Genomic DNA, 17,621 nt, shown 5'->3' on the forward strand with positions numbered 1-17,621 from the left:
AAATGAAAAGCAAGGAAATGTATCGAACGGAACTGCCGTCAGCACCCAAATGTAGTGTATGGGATTGCTGACCGCAGCTAAATGTACTGAACTGCTTTTGAATGTACTGTACAAATTTTTATATGAATAAAGTATATTTTGAAATGAGAGAGAGAAAAAAAAAGGAGTACTTCAGCTAGTTCCACCTCCCAGCCTTTCCCCATAGCCCTGCACATTTTTTTCCTTCAGGTATACATCCATTTCTCTTTTGAATTTGCCTCCACCATCTTCTCAGGCAGTGCATTCCAGATCACAACCACTCGCTGCAAAAATAAGTTTTTCCTCATGTCGCCTGGCGGTGGTTCTTAAATCTGTGTCCTCTGGTTCTCGACCCTTCTGCCAATGGGAACAGTTTCTCTCTATCTGGACCCCTCATAATTTTGAACACCTCCGTCAAATCTCCTCTCAACCTTCTCAGCTCTAAGGAGATCACCAGCTTCTCCAGTCTATCCACACAACTGAAGTCCCTCATCCTTGGAATCATTCTTGTAAATCTTTTCTGCATCCTCTCTAAGGCCTTCACATCCTTCCTAAAGTGCGGTGTCCAGAATTGGACACATTTATCACAGTACAAACTCCTAGAGTTAATCATATCTGCAATCGCCATGGATGTTGAATGACACACCATGTTTCCAGTATTTTTATTGTTGTTTAAAGCTCCGTGTTTGGGATGAGCCAATAGAAGTCATAACCTGCTTGGATGGAGGTCGGGTTGTTTTTCCGGAAGCGGCTGAATTTTAAATAATAACTTCAATTAAATAAGCACTTCATATTGTAATCCTATCAAGAATTCAGCAAGTACATATGTAAACACAGCATTGTGGACATTTGGCTGGATGACATCAGTTAAGGTCAAATAGGGAAAGGAAACAATGCTATTTTCCTTTGAACTGGGAGTGGGAGAAGCAAAGCCTTTTTTCCTCTAGCTTGCTGGTTGTTGGAGCTGGAGGAGATTAGAGATAGGGAGGGGAGAGATCATGGAGGGATTTGAAAACAAGGATGAGAATTTTGAAATCGAGGAGTTGCTTAACCAGGAGCCGATGTAGATCAGTGAGCACAGGGATGATGATGGGGACTTGGAGAGTTAGGGACACGGGCAACCGAGTTTTGGATCACATCTAGTTTATATGGGTAGAAATGTGGGAGGCCAGCCAGGAGTGTGTTGGAGTAGTCAAGTCTAGAGTTAACAAAGACATGGATGATGGCTTCAACAGCAGATGAGCTGAGGCAAGGGCAGAGACGAACGATATTACGGAGGTGGAAATAGGCGGTCTTAGTTATGCTGTGGATATGTAGTAAAAAGCTAATTTCAGGGTCAAATATGACACGAAGGTTGGAGAGTGATCAAAAGCAAGATTTTCCCTTCCCTCATTCAAGGTGACTAGAGGCCAATTGCAGCACCTCAACTGCCCCAGCAGAGATCAGATAGCACAACAGAGACCAGGAATTGAACCAAAGACATTCTAGTCTGCATGATTTGGTAGTGCATGATGCAGTGCCTTTACCCATTAGGTCATCAGGATAGCTCTGAACTTTTTAGGGTAAAAAAAAATGTATCCAACAAAAATCATCCAGAGCCATCAGAGAAGTATTACAAGTGACATGTAAAATCAGAAAGAGTGGCATAAACGCACCCATTAACTGGCACTTATGAAAACCAAAATGTGTGATGAATGATGCACTGCAGCTCTGATCATCTGCCACATTGCAAAATTATGGTATTGAACCATACATCTAAAATAAATTCATATAGTGCCTTTTGTGATATCAGTCATTAAGAGACAATGATACATGTTTGAAGTGTAGTCACGGTTGTAATGTTAGAAAACACAGCAGCTAATTTACACACAGCAAGGCCCATAAACAACACTGAAATAAAAGAGAGCAGTTAATCTGTTTTTAGTGAGGTCGGTTGAGGGATAAATATTGGCCAGGACATGAGAACTCCTGCTCTTTTTCAAATAATTTACATCCACCCGAGAGGACAGACAGGGCCTCGGTTTGACGTCTCATCTGAAACATAGCATCACCAACAATGCAGCACTCCTTCAGTACTGCACTGAAGTGTCAGCCTAAATTATGTGCTCAAGTCACTGAAGTGGGGTGGAGAGAAAGTCTTGCTTTTCATCTCCAGACATCTTTAAGAAATGCAGGACCAGTCTTCCATTGTAGCCCCTCCCTGTCCCCATTCGGCCTCCGATAGAAACATAGAAAATAGGTGGAATAGGCCATTCGGCCCGTCGAGCCTGCATCACCATTCAAAATGATCATGGCTGATCATTCACCTCAGTACCCCTTTCCTGCTTTCTCTCCATACCCCTTGATCCCTTTAGCCGGAAGGGACATATCTAACTCCCTCTTGAATATATCTAACGAACTGACATCAACAACTCTCTGCAGTAGGGAATTCCAGTGGTTAACAACTCTGCGTGAAGAAGTTTCTCCTCATCTCGGTCCTAAATGGCTTACCCCTTATCCTTAGACTGTGACCCCTGGTTCTGGACTTCAACATCAGGAACATTCTTCCTGCATCTAACCTGTCCAGTCCCGTCAGAATTTTATATGTTTCTATGAGATCCCCTCTCATTCTTCTAAACTCCAGTGAATACAGGCCCAGTCGATCCAGTCTCTCCTCATATGTCAGTTCTGCCATTCCAGGAATCAGTCTGGTGAACCTTTGCTGCACTCCCTCAATAGCAAGAACATCCTTCCTCAGATTAGGAAACCAAAACTGAACACAATGTTCCAGGGCCTCACCAAGACCCTGTACAACTGCATTACGACCTCCCTGCTCCTATACTCAAATCCTCTAGCTATGAAGGCTTACATGCTATTTACCTTCACCGCCTGCTGTACCTGCATGCCAACTTTCAATGACTGATGTATCATGACATCCAGGTCTCGTTGCACCTCCCCTTTTCCTAATTTTCCGCCATTCAGATAATATTCCGCCTTAGGCGTGCCTCTGCTAAACCCCTCTGCCGTACAAAGTCATGCCTGTCTAAAAATCCTCAAAGCCTATCTCTTTGATAATGCTTTCGGTCACTGCCCCAAGTCTTCTTCCACCATTACTTGGGTCTGGATATTTTCAGTGCTTCTCAGTGAATCACTTTGGGACATTTTATTATGTTAAAGATATTAAATAAGTGCATATTGTATTTGTTGAAAAGCAGCTGAAAACAGGAGGTACCTTTTCAAATAATGGAATAGAGGCTGCAATTTAACACTGCCTTTGGACAATACCAACTTGTATTTATATACCATCTTTCGTATAGTAGAATGTCCCAAGGTGCTTCACAGGAGTGTTATAAAACATTTGACACCGAGCAGTACAAGGAGAAATTAGGGCAGAAAAAGTTTTAAGGAGTGTCTTAAAAGGAGGAGAGGTAGCGAGATAAGAGGTTTAGGGACGGAATTTCAGAGCTTAGGGCCGAGGCAGCTGATGGCACAGCCACGAATGGTTGAATGATTAAAATCAGGGATATTTAAGAGGCCACATGGGTGCAGTGACATTATCTACCAAGCAGTGCCAGAAAAGATCCTTGAATTTGGACCCTCAGCTTTGGCAGATGGTAAACCCTCCAATTATGGGTTTATCCTGGCAAAAATAAGCAAGGAAATACAACACTAATAAATACAGGCAATGCCTCCATGCAGAGGGATCACTTCTGAGATATGGCTCAGGCTGAGGCAGAGGTGATCAAGGGGGATTTCAGGGTCTTACATCAATAAGAACATAACAAGAAATAGGAACAGAAGTAGGCCATACGGCCTCTTGAGCTTACTCTGCCATTCAATAAGATCATGGCTGATCTGATCATGGACTCAGCTCCACTTCCCCGCCCGCTCCCCATAACCCCTTACCATTTAAGAAACTGTCTATTTCTGTCTTAAATGTATTCAATGTCCCAGCTTCCACAGCTCTCTGAGGCAGCAAAATCCACAGATTTACAACCCTCAGAAGAAATTTCTCCTCATCTCCGTTTTAAATGGGTGGCCCCTTATTTTAAGATCATGCCCTTTAGTTCTAGTCTCGCCCATCAGTGGAAACATCCTCTCTGCATCCACCTGGTCAAGCCCCCTCAATCTTATATGTTTCGATAAGATCACCTTTCATTCTTCTGAATTCCAATGAGTAGAGGCCCAACCTACTCAACCTTTCCTCATAAGTCAACCCCCTCACCCCCAGAATCAACTTGGTGAACCTTCTCTGAACTGCCTCCAAAGCAAGTATATCCTTTCGTAAATATGGAAACCAAAAGTGCAAGCAGTATTCCAGGTGTGGCCTCACCAATACTTTATATAGCTGCAACAAGACTTCCCTGCTTTTATACTCCATCCCCTTTGCAATAAAGGCCAAGATTCCATTGGCCTTCCTGATCACTTGCTGTACCTGCATACTATCTTTTTGCGTTTCATGCATACGTACCCCACAGGTCCCATTGTACTGCAGCACTTTGCAATCTTTCTCCATTTAAATAATAACTTGCTCTTTCATTTTTTTTCTGCCAAAGTACATGACCTCACACTTTCCAACATTATACTCCATCTGCTAAATGTTTGCCTACTCACTTAGCCTGTCTGTCCTTTTTGTAGATTTTGTGTCCCCTCCTCACACATTACTTTGCCTCCCATTTTTGTATCATCAGCAAACTTGGCTACCTTACACTCAGTCCCTTCTTCCAAGTCGTTGCTATAGATTGTAAATAGTTGGGGTCCCAGCACAGATCCCTGCGGCACCCCACTAGTTACTGGTTGCCAACCAGAGAATGAACCATTTATCCCAACTCTGTTTTCTGTTAGTTCGCCAATCCTCTATCCATGCTAATATATTACCCTCAACCCAGTGAACTTTTATCTTGTGCAGTAACCTTTTATGTCACCTTGGAAGTCCAAATACACCACATCCACTGGTTCCCCTTTATCCAACCTGTTCATTACATCGTCAAAGAATTCCAGCAAATTTGTCAAACATGACTTCCCCTTCATAAATCCATGCTGATTCTGCCTGACCGAATTTTGCTTTTCTAAATGTCCTTCTGCTGCTTCTTTAATAATGGATTCCAACATTTTCCCAACCACAGATGTTAAGCTAACTGGTCTATTGTTTCCTGCTTTTTGTCTGCCTTCTTTTTTAAATAGGGGCTTTACATTTGCAGTTTTCCAGTCTGCTGGGACCTCGCCAGAATCCAGGGAATTTTAGTATCAATGAGCATTCTCTGTCAACAGGGGCAAGATAGAACAGGTACATTCCAGTGCCTATATCCTCCTCAATCTGTTTAACAGAGCCAGGGCAGAGCATAGATCTTAAACAAAAAATAGTGAATTCTGATCACACAGCTGGTTAATCAACATCTGTGGTGAGAAAAGACTATTTAAAGTTTTGGATCTGAATCTTCAGAACCACAGATTTGCTTGCTGCAGTGTAGTATCAGCAGGACAAACATTGCACCTGAAAGACTTCCATGGGATTTGGACCAGCAAGCGCCAGATCCAGGTCACCATGAAAGTGGACGCCAGCAGAACCATCCTGCACCCCCCCCCCCTCCAGCTTCGCCATCAGAGGAAGTCGGGGCTACATGGTGTACACTGGCCAACCCAATGTGTGCCGGACCTGCGGGAAGGCAGGCTACGTGGCGGCAAGCTGCAAAACAGTCATCATCTGCCACAACTGCAAGAACGAAGGCCACCAGACAAAGGATTGCAAAGAGACCAAGTGCTGCAACCTTTGTGGTCAGGTTGGGCATCTTTACAAGAACAGCCCCAAACGTAACTTCAGCTATGCGCAGGCGGCAAAGAACATTGCACTAGGAGGAGGAGGAAGTTGAGGAACACAACACTCCAGGAGACCTACACCCTCCCCCCGACCAATATGCTGTGCAAAGAAACAACCACCCTCGTGGACATTGAACACGTCAGGGAGGAAGAGAAGCCTGCTATGGCGAGCTACGAGACACCAGCACCCAGCAGTGAAGCACTCCCCCAGCACACCATGAACGAGGAGGCAGCAGATGATGGCGCGGGATGGGAGACAGTCAAGAAAAAGGGCCGCAAGCGTAAGGAGGAGGCAAGCAAGGGCCCCTGCTAAAACGAAAGGGAAGAGGCGGCCAACATCCACGACAGACAACAGCGACAGCAGCTCATCTGATGACGAAAGATGAGACAAAGCCCCTCACTACTGCCACCAGAACAAGAGGCAAAACACAAATCCACAGCCCCAGGCGACCGGGAGCATTGAAGCCCCGCTCCGGGAACAGCGAAGTGCCCAGCGCACACGAGCTCCGGAGTACCGGGAGCGATGCAGCGACCGAAGCACCCCAGCTAGAGAACGTTGAGTGATGAAAAGAGGGAACCACCAACACCAGACGAGAACAACGCAGAGGATATATCGGACTACCTGACAACACTGCAGCAGTCCCCTGGTCGAAACACCCCCACGGCAGAAGATGACCCGTATCCCAGCCCAGGTGAAGTAGACTTTTAGTGTTAATCTATGTATGCAGGAAATGGCCACTGGGCAGATCTCCGACTTAAAGGACGGTTTATTTGTAATGTAATGTTTTGAACTGTAACCAGTAACTTTAAAATGGATTTAAAAATTGCATCTATTAATGTGCGTAGCATAAAATCCACTACGCGATGTGTTTCCACCTTGGGGTACCTCGCCAAGGTCAAAGCAGACCTGCTGTTCTTGCAGGAGTGCGGTCTGCCGCACTTCAGCAGTTACCGGCAGTGGTCACGATGGTGGACCCATGGACCATCCATCTGGTCAGGAGGCAACGACTGCCAGGCCTTTGGCCCGGGCATTCTGCTGCGGGGAGGCCACTTCACCATCACCGAAGTTAAGGAGGTGGTGGGCAGCTGCCTCCTCGTAGCAGATGTAATGTATAAAAATTCCCCTCAGGTTAATGAATGTTTATGCGCCAGCACTCAAGAACGAGCGGCTGGCCCTCTTCCAGCAGCTCCCACTGCTACTGGCAACGTCCAGGCCGGTCACTTCAACGGCATCATTGATGCGGCTGGACGATCCAGCAGAGCCGACAGCAAACTGGACGCCACGTCCAGACTCCTGATGGACGCTGTAAAAGATGCCAAGCTGTGTGACGTCTTCAGCAACCCTGCAGACAGAGCACCACCCAGATATACCTGGCTGAGACCAGACGGGTCCGTCCGTTCCAGAATAAACTTCCTGTTTTTGTCCCACACGCTCAAGGTCAGATCCACCAATGTTACGCCGGTATTCTTCTCTGACCACTGTCCCCAACTGGCCGACTTGTCACCCACAGGAAAACCAAAAAGTTAGCAGAGGGATATGGAAGCTGAACGTGAAACTGTTGACTCTGGAAAACGTTGAGGAACTCGAGGGGTTACAAAGGTTGGTGAACCGTAAAACCCCTCTGTGATTCCCCAATGCACTGGTGGGAAACAATCAAGACGAACATCAAGAGGTTCTTCATCCTCAAAAAGGTGTTCAGGAGGCAAGAGGGAGACAGAGGGAATTGTCCCAACTCCAGAAGAGTATGCAAAACCTGCTCCTGCTGCAGTCGATGGGGGTCGATGTGGCAGAGGAACTAGACGAGGTGAAGGGCCAGCAAGCCTCGCTCTTTGCCTCAGAGTCCTCCAAAATCATCTTCCTCTCCGTCGAGCAGGATGAGACGTATTCGCGTTTCTTCTTCCAAAAAGGTACACGGGGAGCTCTGTGATCACCAGCCTAAAGGAAGAAGACGGTTCTGTGAAGTCTTCACAGCCTGTCATGGAGGATCAGCAAATCCTTCTATGCCAGGCTGTATGACATCAAGCCCACAGACCGCGCAGCCTCCCAGTCTTTCCTGTCGTCTATCTCGGAGGTCTTAGACGACAGCGAGCGGAGAGTCTGGAACACCCGCCAACTCTGGACGAGCGGACAAAGGCCGTCCTGTCCTTCGAGACAAATAAAACTCCCGGAAGTGACGGTTTACCGGTCGAGTTGTATTCGGCTCTGTGGGACTGGATGGGCCCAGACCTGCTGGAAGTGTACGAGGGTATGCTTCTGGCCGGCAGCATGTCAGAATCGATGAGGAAAGGCATCATCACCCTTATCTACAAGCAGAAGGGGGAGAGGGAGGAAATCAAAAACTGGCGGCCCATTTCGCTGCTCAATGTGGACTACAAGGTCCTGTCAAAGGTCAGCACCAACAGGGTCAAGTCTGCTCTTGAGCTGGTGATTCACCCAGACCAGACCTGCGCTGTCCCTGGCAGGAAGATCTTGGATATCCGAGTAGTGCGAGGCTACAATCGCCTACGTGCGGGACAGGAGGGCGGACACCTGCTTAATAAGCTAAGACTAGGAGAAGGCCTTTGACAGGATATCGCACATGCAAACAAGGATGAGTCTGGCCACGCTGCCGCAAAACGTCCCTACCGCCGCAAAACGTCCCCACCAGTTGGGCCATACCTGTCCACCTGTCCTTCGTGGAAAAGTTTTTCAGAAAAAACCCCTTTGACCACAAGTCCACAAAGCAGTGGTCGGTCCATAAGGTCCTGGACGCCCTACGAAAGGAGGGTGGACCCTGTCGGGTGGTTCCCCGAGCAGACTGTCAAACTCGTTTGGCAGAACGTCTTATCGGCAGAGCTTTCACACAAGCACCAAGACGTAGCTGGTGATTCACCCGGACCAGACCTGCGCTGTCCCTGGCAGGAAGATCTCGGATAGCCTGGCGCTACTCAGGGATACAATCGCCTACGACAGGGGTGTGGACATCTGCTTAATCAGCTTAGACCAGGAGAAGGCCTTTGACAGGATATCGCACACGTACCTGATGGACGTGCTCTCCAAAATGGGGTTTGGGGAGGGCATCCGCAATTGGATCCAACTGCTCTACAGAGACATCAGTAGCGCAGTTCTAATCAACGGGTGGGGAAACTGAAAGCTTTCCGATCAGATCTGGAATCAGGCAAGGCTGTCCTCTCGTCTGTCTTGTTTGTGTGTTGTATAGAGCCCTTTGCCGGGTCCATCAGGAAGGATGCGGGCATTAGAGGGGCGACGATCCCAGGCAGCAGAAGCGCTCAGGTCAAGACCTCCCTGTACGTGGACGACGTCGCCATCTTTTGCTCGGATCCGCAGTCGGTCCGCAGATTGCTCACAATCTGCGACCAGTTTGAACTGGCCTCGGGAGCGAAGGTCAATCGCAGCAAAAGCGAGGCCATCTTCTTTGGCAACTGGGCCGACCGATCCTTTAGTCCCTTCACCGTTAAGCCAGATTACCTGAAGGTGTTGGGAATATGGTTCGGAGCGGAAGGGGCGTGCACAAAAAACTGGGAAGAGCATATCGCCAAAGTGAAGCAAAAACTGGGATGGTAGAAGCTGCGCTTCCTCTCCATGGCAGGAAAGAACCTGGTCATCAGGAGTGAGGTGCTCTCGGGGTTGCTGCACGTAGCACAGGTCTGGCCCATCTCTCGCTCCTGTGCCGCAGCAGTCACCTGGGCCGTCTTCCACTTTGTCTGGAGGTCCAAAATGGAACATGTCCGCAGAGACACAATGTACAAATCTCTGGACAGTGGGGGAAAGGATGTTCCGAACGTGGCCCTCATCCTGATGGCCACCTTTGTGTGCGGCTGCATCAAGCTGTGCACAGACCCCCGGTGCACAAACACCAAGTGTCACTGCGTGCTGAGGTTCTACCTGTCCCCATTGTTGCAAAGGATGGGCCTGGCCACACTGCCGCGAAACGCCCCAACCAGTTGGACCATGCCGTTTTCACAAAAAAACCCTTTGACCACAAGGCCATAAAACAGTGGTAAGCACGTAACGTCCTGGACGCCCTACGAAAGGAGAGGGTGGACCCTATCGGGTGGTTCCCTGAGCGGACTGTCGAACTCGTTTGGCAGAACGTCTCATCGCCAGAGCTTTCACACAAGCACCAAGACGTAGCTTGGTTGGCGGTGAGGAGGGCCTTACCCGTCAAGAGCGTTCATGCACAGCCGACATCTCATCAACACGGCACGGTGCCCCCGAGTCGGCTGCGGGGCGGACGAGACTGTCACCCATCTCCTTCAGGATTGCGCCTTCGCAAGGCAGGTTTGGAAAGAGATGGAGTGGTTGCTGTCGAGGTTCATCCCAAGCAGCTCCGTAACACAGTACTCTGCTCTACGGGCTGTTCCCAGGGACCGAGACAGACATCACCTGCTGCTGGAGGGCCATCAACTCGGTCAAAGACGCTCTTTGGTCTTGCCGAAAATTGCTGGTCTTCCAGAGCAAGATGTCCACGTCTGCGTGTTGCAGACTGGCGCAATCCAAGATCCAGGATTACGTGCTGAGGGACGCACTTAAAATTGGTGCATTCGCCGCAAAGTCACGGTGGGGAAGGGCCACAGTTTAAAGCCCTTCTGCCACGGTAAACCCGGGGGCAGGAATCAGTACAAAACGCCCCTCGTGCTGTACTTGTAACCTCCTTTTTGTGTACATGGAGCACCATGATCTGTAAACACCTATGTCGTGCCATGTACAATGCAAGGTCTGTTTCGTAATGCACGTTGAAAAGAAAAAGGTAAATGTACAATCATCCATTCCGTGTACTGTATAGTGACACATGTAATGTAATTTGTTGAATGTACTACAATGTATCCCATATTGTACAATCTGGAGCAAATGCTTCTGGAAAGTTCTTGCCTGCCCTACCATCTTCGAGTGTGCTCTTCTCACAGCCAGCTATAGCCTCTCCCGCTGAACCACAAACTGTTCAAAGGAATGCGGAGATAGGCATCACAAAGCAAGTATTACCATTCCCTTAGTTTTTTTTCCCAAAATAGTTGGAAAAGACCCCCCCAAAGATTAAGGTGCCAGAAAGTGTATAAATGCAAGGTTGCAAATGATATCAAAATATTTTAACATTGAGGCAACTTCCAAGGAAGTTCTGTGGGTGCACCCTACAAAATGTGTTGAAGATTTAGTTCTTTCATCAGTAAAGGCAATTGTAAAATTGCATTACAATCACCAATCCAGTTAACACCTTTCACACTGTCTGGCGAGATAATGGCACCCATTTCACATTCCTCACTTTTAAATTAGCTTGGAATTATTCATCACTCAAGTTAAACCGCTGCAGTTTAAAATCAAGTTGCTCAGAACTGTTGGCTTTTGGTAAAGATTTTCACATGTTTAAATATATGTTAATTAATGTGCCATGCTGCTTAAACAAAACTAATTTAGTTAATTTCCCATAGGTATTTTTGAAAGTGGTCCTGATTTTGGTTTATGCAACTTAAATTTAAGCACTTTTTTTAAAAAAAAACTTAAATTTAAGCACCTAAATATGAGATATGCATGTATTTAACTTATGCTGAAAATTAAGTGAACATAATCCAACAGCTAGATATGGGAACAAGGCATTTCAGTTACAACAACAATACAGATTTATACTATGGGAATCAGGGGCCACATTAATATTTTGTGGAACTGGTTCCACTGTACTCATGCTCTTTTAGCAGAATACAGAGCATTATTAACAATACTGGAATTGCTGCACAGAGGATCATGTGCGTTTGGTGACTTTACATTTCTGGCTGTGGTCCTCCCATGATGTTGATGCGTGAGTGGGCCAAAGTAGTTCTACCAGCAGCTCACTGAAGTGCTGCCAGTGGCAGCTGCATAGCTTCACCATCAGAAGTGCTTTGCCTTTAGTGGGGTGGACAGAGGTACCTTTTGAGGTGGTATAAGGGCTGGCGCTGATCCTTACATTTTTCCTGCAGCTGTCGCGCTGCAAAAAAATCATGTCCGTTGTGCCCCGTAGGGGACAAAATCCGCACTGTGACTCCAAGAGGAGCTCCTCGGCCACAGGATCCTACAAATCCCCTGGGAGGACAGACGCACCAACGTTAGCGTCCTCGTTCAGGCCAACATCCCCAGCATTGAAGCACTGACCACTCGATCAGCTCCGCTGGGCAGGCCACAGTTTGCATGTTAGACACAAGACTCCCAAAGCAAGCGTTCTACTCGGAAGTCCTTCACGGCAAACGAATTAAAGGCGGGCAGAGGAAACATTACAAGGACACCCTCAAAGCCTCCCTAATAAAGTGCAACATCCAACATCCCCACTGACACCTGGGTGTCCCTGGCCAAAGACTGCCCTAAGTGGAGGAAGTGCATCAGAGAGGGCGCTGAGCACCGAGTCTCGTCATCGAGAGCATGCAGAAATCAAGCGCAGGCAGCGGAAAGAGCGTGCGGCAATCCAGTCCCATCCACTCCTTCCCTTGACGACTGTTTGTCCCACCTATGACAGAGACTGTGGTTCTCGTATCGGACTGTACAGCCACCCAAGAACTCATGCTAAGAATGGAAGCAAGTATCCCTTGATTCTGAGGGATTGCCTATGATGATTGAGGGAGTTCTCAGGACAGCCAGAGCTGCTCCAGCAACAACACTGCATTATAAATACAAAAATATATTGCCATCTGATTGACACTTCCCAGCATTTACTTGTGATTTGATTCAAGTCACTAATTCTTTCTATTGTAAGCAAGAACCATTCACATGTTCTGATACATAACATCCATCATACTTCGTGCAATGTACTGCATTGGTGAGTACCAAGTGGTTTTTATTTTGGTGAAACCAATTCAAACAAAATTAGAGAAATCCTTCAAGTTCCTTTGTGCTCAATTTGGAGGGCACGCTCCCTTTGGGGATATGCCCCATTCTTAATCCCAGGGACAATATTTTCTAAAAGTTCTTGGTCCAACAGTGGGTTATAGGTGCTTTCATATTGATCTTCTAACGCCAGCTTCCACAGTCTAGGTCTCTTGCAGCCCACAACTAGGTGCAATTGCCAGATTTTGTTAGACCGATTAGTAAGATCTGTTTTTCACTGCTGCTTCTTGTTCCAAGTTAAACCAGTGGCAAACATCAAAGGCGCTGCATCAGCAACAGTGTGATTTTGGAAAATCCTCTATTGTTATGGTATGGCATAGTCATGACTGCCATTTGTACAGAAACAGGCCATTCGGCCCAATTGGTCTGCGTGGGTGTTTATGCTCCACATGAGCCTCCTCCCACCTTTTCAGCATAGAGAACAATCATCATAGGCAGTCCCTCAGAATCGAGGAAGACTTGCTTCCACTCTTAGAATGAGTCCTTAGGTAGCTGTACAGTCCAATACGAGAACCACAGTCTGTCACAGGTGGGGCAAATAGTTGTTGAGGGAAGGAGTGGGTGGGACTGGTTTGCCGCACTCACTTTCCGCTGCCTGCCCTCGATTTCTGTACGGTCGCGACGACAGGACTCGAGGTGCTCAGTGCCCTCCCGGATGCGCTTTCTCCATTTAGGGCAGTCTTCGGCCAGGGTCTCCCAGGTGTCAGTGGGGATGTTGCACTTTATCAGGGAGGCTTTGAGGGTGTCCTTGTAACATTTCCGCTGCCCACCTTTGGCTCGTTTGCCGAGAAGGAGTTCCGAGTAGAGCGCTTGCTTTGGGAGTCTCATGTCTGGCATGCAAACTATGTGGCCTGCCCAGCGAAGCTGATCAAGTGTAGTCAGTGCTTCAATGCTGGGGATGTTGGCCTGGTCGAGGACTCTAATGTTGGTGTGTCTGTCCTCCCAGGGGATTTGGAGGCTGTTCAACCTACGCCATCTCCAGGCCAGGTCCAAGACCACCCCAACCTCTGTCGTCGAGCTACAGTACGCGGACGACGCCTGCGTCTGCGCACAGAGGCTGAACTCCAGGACATAGTCGACGTATTTACTGAGGCGTACGAAAGCACGGGCCTTACGCTAAACATCAGCAAAACAAAGGTCCTCCACCACCTGTCCTTAGCGCACTGCACTGTCCCCCAGTCATCAAGATCCACGACGCAGCCCTGGACAATGTGGATCACTTCCCATATCTTGGGAGCCTCCTAACAAGAGCAGACATTGACAAGATCCTCCAGTTCGCCAGTGCAACCGTTGGCCGCTTGAGGAAAAGAAAAAAGCGTGTTTGAAGACCAGGCCCTCAAAACTGCCACCAAATTCATGGTCTACAAGGCTGTAGTAATATCTGCCCTCCTGTACTGCTCAGGAACATGGACCTTGTACAGTGGACACCTCAAGTCGCTGGATAAATACCACCAATGATGTCTCCGCAAGATCCTACAATAGAACAGTACAGCACAGAAGGCCATTTGGCCCATCATGTCTGCACCGGTTCTTTCGAAGATACAAGTTTATTCTACACAACTGTATTCACTGCAGAATCAGAGGTCACATTTATATCATGGAGTTGGTTCCATTGTTCTCATGCCCTTTTGACAGAATGCAGAGCACTATTAGCAACACTGGAATCCTTTTATTCCTTTCATGTAGTTATCTAGCTTTCCCATAATTGCATATATGTTATTCGCCTCAACTGCACCACGTGGTAGCCAGTTCCACATTCAAACCACTCTCTGGATAAAGCAGTTTCTTCTATATAATACAATATATTTTATTGTACAACAACAGCTTGTATTTATATAGCGCCTTTAACGTAGTGAAATGTCCCAAGATGCTTCACAGGAGTATTACGAGATTAAAAATTTGACACCGAGCCGATTCAGTAGAAATTAGCGCAGCTTGGTCAAAGAGGTATGTTTTAAGGAGTGTCTTGAAGGAGGAAAGAGGTAGAGAGGCAGAGAGATTTAGGCATGGAGTTCCAGAGCTTGGGGCCTAGGCAACAGAAGGCACGGCCACCAATGGTTGAGCGATTATAATCAGGGATACTCACGAGGGCAGATTTAGAGAAGCACAGACATTCTGTGGTTGGGGCCAAGGGGGGGCGGGGGGGGAAGAAAGGCAAGGCTGGGGGCTGGAGGAGATTACAGAGATAGGGAGGGGCGAAGCCATGGAGGGATTTGAAAATAAGGATGAGAATTTTGAAATCAAGGCGTTGCTTAACCAAAAGCCAATTTAGGTCAGCAAGCACAGGGGTGATGGGTGAGCGGGACTTGGTGCGAGATAGGATACTACGGGCAGCCGAGTTTTGGATCACCTCTGGTTTATGTAGGGTAGAATATGGGAGGCCAGCCAGGAGTGCATTGGAATAGTCAAGCCTAGAGGTAACAAAGGCATGGATGAGGGTTTCAGCAGCGAATGATCTGGGGCAAGGGCAGAGACGGACGATGTTACGGAGGTGGAAATAGGCAGTCTTAGTTATGCTGTGGATGTGGTCGAAAGCTCATTTCAGGGTCAAATATGACACCAAGGATGCGAACAGTCTGGTTCAGCCTCAGAAAGAAGTTGCGGAGAAGACATTTTGCACATCACAAGTCGTTGTTGATAGCACAATACAATTATCTTGCAGATGAGCAATGGCCGATGTCACAGCTGCTCTACACATGTACTTTGCTGCTGGTTTAAGACCAGCAGCCAGAGTGCTACATAAATTCAGGAAAGTGGTACCTTAGCGTGCTCACCCAAGACTAGGTCTGTGGTATAAAGTGTCTTATTTTCCATAGTGTCTCAATCCACATGGGTGGGAAGGTTCACCTCTTGCCACCTCAGTGGCTGCACCACCAGGCACCAATTAGGAGAAAACTCCGTTAATTCTAAACTAAGGTGGCAAGTTTTAAAATACAGCATAAACAACAATGTGAAAAGCTCTCAAACAAACTACTAAAATTGAGCTCCGTTCCACAACAGAGGCATTTTACTTGTGAAAAGAATCTATTTTGTCTCTATGGATATGCAGCTCAGCACAAATGTGTTTTAATGAAGTGGCGTCTAGGTACAGAGTAAATAATCCAACATTAATTGCATTGGGGATTGATTTATGAATTTGAAGCTGTTGCACACCAACACACACTCCCTTAGCATGGGAGCATTTGGAACATCAAAGTAGATGATAAAAATCACAGGTTGCCAAAATGTTGAATCATAACACACACACATAACTTAACCAATTACATTCTTATCCTCTGCCAATTTTTCCTCCTCTCCTGAAGGAACTGACTAAATTTTGGGGTACAGTTCCAAGGACACTAATAGGTCTCCGGTTCCTCACCAAAATTGCCATTATCCATGGGCAAGACTTGATTGTGTCAGTAGGTATTCAACTATGGGTGGTCATCATCACCATCCATGGCTGGTTTAACTCTCCCTAATCCAGTTAGGCGGCTAAGATCAATTGCAAAGTTCCTAACAATGTTCTGACAGAAATCAGTTAAATTGGCACAGACTTGGAAACAAATCTGCAATCTTTCTGCACCGAATGGCTCAGTTACTCACTGGATAAACTCATTGAGCAATGGAGGATGCCCCATTTTAATACATTTTTTTTGCCCCCATCTTTAGGTCTCTCCATCCATGCTCTGCAGCATTTCAGTTCAAGGAGGCAACCAAAGACCTGCTCCCACGCCTCTGCTGAGCCAACAGTGTGATTCTGTTACTTGGAGTGCAAAAGAATGTTCGGACATCAATCATTCTCTGATTTCTCCTCCATTCATTATTTTCCCCCAGGTATTATGGGCAAACTAGGAGAACCCAGTAAATAGGGAAACACAGGCATAAATAGCCGACCTGCCATATGCACTGGCCACATATCTTTCCAGAATAAAAATAAATTCAAGAATGTTCAAATAATCACTGCAGATTTTTTTTTCATATGGTTAAACAGTTTCTGACATAAATGGTTTTGGTAACATTCACAGAAACTGACCTTTATTCTTTTCAAGCTCCCGTTTGCTTTTGTCAGTTACCTCCATCACCTCTCCATCATTTTGCTGTTTGATTTGTAGCATAGTTTTCTTCAAGCTGGACATGCTGGACTTCTGCAGTGTTAAGTATTCTTGCTTCAAATCCATCCACTCTTTCCTGACAAAACAATTACATGGATCGTGAAAGGAAAATATTTTTACCAGAAGTCCTAACTATGGATTGTCACACCTTCTCCCATGAACAGTTCCATGGGTAGCAATAGTTTCAGTTTCTCACATACATCCCCTACCTCACCCCACTCCAAGTAGCCATTTTGTTTTAATATGTATAAACATGGTTAGTGAGCCTCAGTAGACTATTTGACCAGACGACTGGGCATCAGAACCAAGCTGGATCCTATTGACAGGCACAATACTAGCAGAGGGATCCAGACAATAAGTAGAGAGAACCCTAGTAAGGTTGCCATCTTTTGCCAAGTTATAAATAAACAGAGGGAAATGGGCAGTATAGTGGATGGCAATGTGAGTCAAGTTCTGATCTTTGCTTCTTGGGAAAATTCATTGAAAGCCATAGTAACTAATGCCTCTACATCATAGGACACATGAGAAAATGGAAAAACTGATTTCCATTTTAAAAATATCAGATCCTTGGTGAGTGATTTACATTTGAGAAATTTCTGTACAAAACATTCAAAAACCAGACTGTTCCATTTAAAACTGGATATTTGGCAATTGTTAACCATGACCATTTTTCTTTGCTGTAGCCCAGGGACAACAAGGCTAATTGCAGTAAGTCCCTGTTATCGTGACTGAAACTTAGTCTGTGTACTATTGTGTCACAGCACATTTAGCCATTGGGAGGTTTAGCCATGGGATTTCATTTTGAAAAAAAGTTTTGCAAAACTAGGGAACGCCAAACATTACAAATAAGAGCAGTTGTAATG

General features: G+C 46.6%; 1 protein-coding gene across 8 annotated transcripts in view; it reads right to left on the reverse strand.

The window, feature by feature from the left end:
• Positions 1-17,621, reverse strand: part of larp7 (La ribonucleoprotein 7, transcriptional regulator) — a 115,610-nt gene that overhangs the window by 14,514 nt on the left and 83,475 nt on the right. For all 8 annotated transcript variants that reach the window (XM_070871242.1, XM_070871216.1, XM_070871239.1 and 5 more), the window contains one exon: positions 16,680-16,834. In XM_070871242.1, the coding sequence (XP_070727343.1) occupies positions 16,680-16,834 (155 nt within the window). The remainder of the gene's footprint in view (positions 1-16,679; positions 16,835-17,621) is intronic.

Source organism: Pristiophorus japonicus, chromosome 2, assembly GCF_044704955.1.
Source record: "Pristiophorus japonicus isolate sPriJap1 chromosome 2, sPriJap1.hap1, whole genome shotgun sequence".
Classification (NCBI taxonomy): Eukaryota; Metazoa; Chordata; class Chondrichthyes; family Pristiophoridae; genus Pristiophorus; species Pristiophorus japonicus.